The sequence below is a fragment of the Oncorhynchus gorbuscha genome, linkage group LG06 (assembly GCF_021184085.1).
Source record: "Oncorhynchus gorbuscha isolate QuinsamMale2020 ecotype Even-year linkage group LG06, OgorEven_v1.0, whole genome shotgun sequence".
In the NCBI taxonomy this organism is placed as follows: domain Eukaryota; kingdom Metazoa; phylum Chordata; class Actinopteri; order Salmoniformes; family Salmonidae; genus Oncorhynchus; species Oncorhynchus gorbuscha.
The window spans coordinates 5,767,035-5,771,300 of NC_060178.1; the positions used below are offsets into that span (position 1 = coordinate 5,767,035).

The 4,266-nt window shown below is 51.5% G+C and overlaps 1 protein-coding gene across 1 annotated transcript; it reads right to left on the reverse strand.

Moving 5' to 3' along the window:
* Positions 1-710: 710 nt before the first annotated feature.
* LOC124036976 (leucine-rich repeat-containing protein 10B-like) lies at positions 711-2,948 on the reverse strand. Its single transcript, XM_046351589.1, has one exon. It carries the CDS (start codon positions 2,594-2,596, stop codon positions 1,379-1,381), a length of 1,218 nt encoding a protein of 405 aa, XP_046207545.1. The 5' UTR covers positions 2,597-2,948; the 3' UTR covers positions 711-1,378.
* Between the last annotated feature and the right edge of the window lie 1,318 nt (positions 2,949-4,266).

Below are 4,266 nucleotides of genomic sequence, written 5' to 3' on the forward strand. Positions count from 1 at the left end.
GTCTATCCATCATCAATCCATCCTGTCTATCCACCATCCATCCATCCTGTCTATCCATCATCCATCCATCCTGCCTATCCATCATCCATCCATCCTGCCTATCCATCATCCATCCATCCTGCCTATCCATCATCCATCCATCCATCCATCTATCCATCATCCATCCATCCTGTCTATCCATCATCCATCCATCCTGTCTATCCATCATCCATCCATCCTGTCTATCCATCATCTATTCATCATCCATCCATTTATCCATCATCCATCCATCCTGCCAATCCATCATCCATCCATCTATCCATCATCCATCCATCCTGTCTATCCATCATCCGTCCATCCTGTCTATCCATCATCCATCCATCCTGCCTATCCATCATCCATCCATCCATCTATCCATCAGCCATCCATCATCTATTCATCATCCATCCATTTATCCATCATCCATCCATCCATCTATCATCCATCCTGTCTATCCATCATCCATCCATCCATATAGCCATCATCCATCCATCTATCCATCCATCCTGTCTATCCATCATCCATCCATCCATCCATATATCCATCCTCTAATCATCATCCATCAATCTATCCATCATCCATCAATCTATCTATCATCCATCCATGTATCCATCATCCATCCATCCATCTATCATCCATCCTCTAATCATCATCCATCCATCAATCTATCCATCATCCATCCATGTATCCATCCATCCATCATTCATCAACCCATCATCCATCAATCCAGCCAATCTTCCAGCCAGCCATCATCCATCCAGCCTTCATTCCCACAACGTGCAGTGCATTAATATATCTTCACAGGTCAGTTAGAAAAACATCTAATGAGTCATTTAGTGTCAGCCCTGTCCTAATGCTAACTACAGAGAGACAGAGAAAATCACAGGTTCAGGAGGCTAGTCATTAATTCATTTCACACAAGATTTACTAAAAGTTCAACAACCCTCTAGTTGGGCATTGTTATGACAGCTGGAGCTAAGAAAGGCAGAGGAAAACTATTTTGATAACCTTGCTAGATAATTCCTGGGTGTTTTTTCTTCACATCACCTCCTATAGCCCTGAGAGTGTTGCAGTAGTCAGAGACTGTGTCCGAGAGCGTCACATCTGTGATGGATTGTGGGTATATTGTGACTGACTGACTGATCTACAAATAATTCTAAGTAGTGATTTATTTTGCAAGGTGACTTGTAAGATCAGTCCGTCATCTGCAATGTCTGCTGCAATTTCAAACAAGTCTAGACATAGGAGGGGAGGAGTCAGAGGCTTAGGTGAGGAGGAGTCAGAGGCTTAGGAGGGGAGGAGTCAGAGGCTTAGGAGAGGAGGAGTCAGAGGCTTAGGAGGGGGAGAAGTTAGTCAGTCATCAATACCGGCCCACTTGTCTTCCTGGTTCCTCTAGCTCCTCCCCCTCATCATACTCATAGTCTATATCTCCTCGTCCGTACTCAAACTCCCCGCCATCATACCCCTCCCCCTCACATATAAACTCCTTCTCGTATTCTATCCCCTCCAAGTCGTATTCAAGCCCCGCTCCGTAGTCGTTCAACGCCTTCTCTAACTCCGCTTCCATCTCCTTCTTCCTCCTCTCCTCCTTGGTTAGGGGCATGGCCTCGTCATGCTTGTGCCCTGCGTGCGACGCGCTGTTCTGTTTGGCCGTCTTTAGAATGCCCTGGATCACAGGCCCATCCCCGGCCAGCGCAGCCTCCTCCGCGTCCCTCGCCTCCTGCTCCTTCTTAGCCTTCCTGTCCACTCGGTCCTGCAGCTCCTCCTGGGCCCCCTCTCCCACCAGCAGCACCTCCTCCCCCACGCCGGGAGGCCCCTCGACTGGGTTGTGGTCATAGGAGAAGAGGCGGAGGGCGGGGAGCCGGCTCAGATTAGGGAACACCTCGATCTTGTTCTTGTCCAGGTCTAAGATCTCCAGATCCACCATGCGGAGTAAGACACGGGGGAAGTCGGTGAAACGGTTTCCGTAGAGCCACAGCCCTCGCAGAGCCTCCATACGCCACAGGTCCGGGGGCAGAGTCCGCAGCCTGTTGTCCCCCATCTGGAGGGACCTGAGGTGGGGTAAGTCGTAGAGCTGGCGGGGGAAGCGTGTGAAATAGTTGCTCTCCATCCAGAGGCAGCGAAGACTCTGAAGGTTGCGTAGCTCTGGAGGGAGAGACATCAGGCGGTTAGAGCCCAGGTAGAGACGTGTCAGGTTACGGAGCTGACAGATGGCCAACGGGACGTTCTCCATCTTGTTGAAGTCTAAAGCCAGAATGCGGAGGCCCTTTAGTTGGACGATGTTCTCCGGGAGGGTCCGCAGACTGTTACGACACACATACAGCTTCTCCAGGTGACGTAGCCCACAGACCACACCGGGCAACCTGCGAAACTTTTTATAGCTCAGATCCAAGACGGGATCTCCGCTCGCCAGCATCTCCTCCACCCCTAGGGGCAGCTCGTCGTCTTCCATCTCCTCCTTCTTCTTCTTCCTCCTCCTCCTCTTCTCCTCCTCCATTACTTTCGCTTTCTCCGCATCCTTATCTTTCCCTTTCCCCTTCTCTTCCTCGTCCTCCTCCTTCCTGGAGGAGTTGCCCATGCCGTGCCCGTTGCTACGCCCGTTGCTACGCCCGTGGCCCGACAGCCTGCCGTTTGATACTGGCTGAGTCAGGATGGAATCAGGGGATGAGGCTGAAGCCTTGTCTTAAAATGGGGTTGGTGCTGTTACTGGGGCTCCAACACTGTCTGGGGCTGAGGCTGGGGATGAGGCTGAAGCCTTGTCTTAAAATGGGGTTGGTGCTGTTACTGGGGCTCCAACACTGTCTGGTGCTGTTACTGGGGCTCCAACACTGTCTGGGGCTGAGGCTGGGGCTGAGGCTTGGGCTGAGGCTGGGGCTGAGCCTGGGGCTCCAACACTGTCTGGGGCTGAGGCTGGGGCTGGGGCTGAGGCTGGGGCTCCAACACTGTCTGGGTCTGAGGCTGGGGCTGAGGCTTGGGCTGAGGCTGGGGCTGGGGCTGAGACTGGGGCTCCAACACTGGCTGAGGCTGAGGCTGAGGTTGGTCAAGATGGGACAGTGTCTGAGGACGTGTACGAGGCTGTATCTGGGGTCTGGGTCTGAGGCCTGTTCTGAGGCTCTACACCTGTATGACTATGGACTGTTGCTCTGAATCTGAACTGAGGCTGGGTTTGAAGATGGTCTGGTTGGGGCTGGACTGGCTGTGACAGAGACTGTTGCTGGTTCTGAGACTGGTCAACCCGGTCGGAGGCTCCTACTCTGAACGGCTGGTGCTGGTCAGCCCGGTCGGAGGCTCCTACTCTGAACGGCTGGTGCTGGTCAACCCGGTCGGAGGCTCCTACTCTGAACTGTTGGAGAAAGGAGCCAGTGGCAGGACCCGCAGCAACAGGGGGCATTGTGTTCCTTAATAGGCCAGTGATTCCTCTCTGCTAATAGGTCCCTGACTACTCTCTGCTAATAGGTCCCTGACTACTCTCTGCTAATAGGTCCCTGACTACTCTCTGCTAATAGGTCCCTGACTACTCTCTGCTAATAGGCCAGTGATAACTCTCTGCTAATAGGTCCCTGACTACTCTCTGCTAATAGGCCACTGACTACTCTCTGCTAATAGGCCACTGACTCCTCTCTGCTAATAGGCCCCTGATTCCTCTCTGCTAATAGGTCACTGACTACTCTCTGCTAATAGGCCACTGACTCCTCTCTGCTAATAGGCCCCTGATTCCTCTCTGCTAATAGGCCAGTGATAACTCTCTGCTAATAGGCCACTGACTACTCTCTGCTAATAGGCCCCTGATTCCTCTCTGCTAATAGGCCAGTGATAACTCTCTGCTAATAGGCCACTGACTACTCTCTGCTAATAGGTCCCTGACTACTCTCTGCTAATAGGCCCCTGATTCCTCTCTGCTAATAGGCCAGTGATAACTCTCTGCTAATAGGCCACTGACTACTCTCTGCTAATAGGCCCCTGATTCCTCTCTGCTAATAGGTCCCTGACTACTCTCTGCTAATAGGCCCCTGATTCCTCTCTGCTAATAGGTCCCTGACTACTCTCTGCTAATAGGCCCCTGATTCCTCTCTGCTAATAGGTCCTTGACTACTCTCTGCTAATAGGTCCCTGACTACTCTCTGCTAATAGGCCCCTGACCACCACACATTACATGAGATGTCAACTGACATCTATACATTACAATAATATTGATGGATTTGTAATTGATTATTTGATTATTATCAACAACCAAAAGCAGCTGAGTAT

Coding starts and splice junctions, on each gene's coding strand:
- LOC124036976 (XM_046351589.1), bottom strand. CDS start 2,596: ATGGGCAACTCCTCCAGGAAGGAGGAGGACGAGGAAGAGAAGGGGAAA.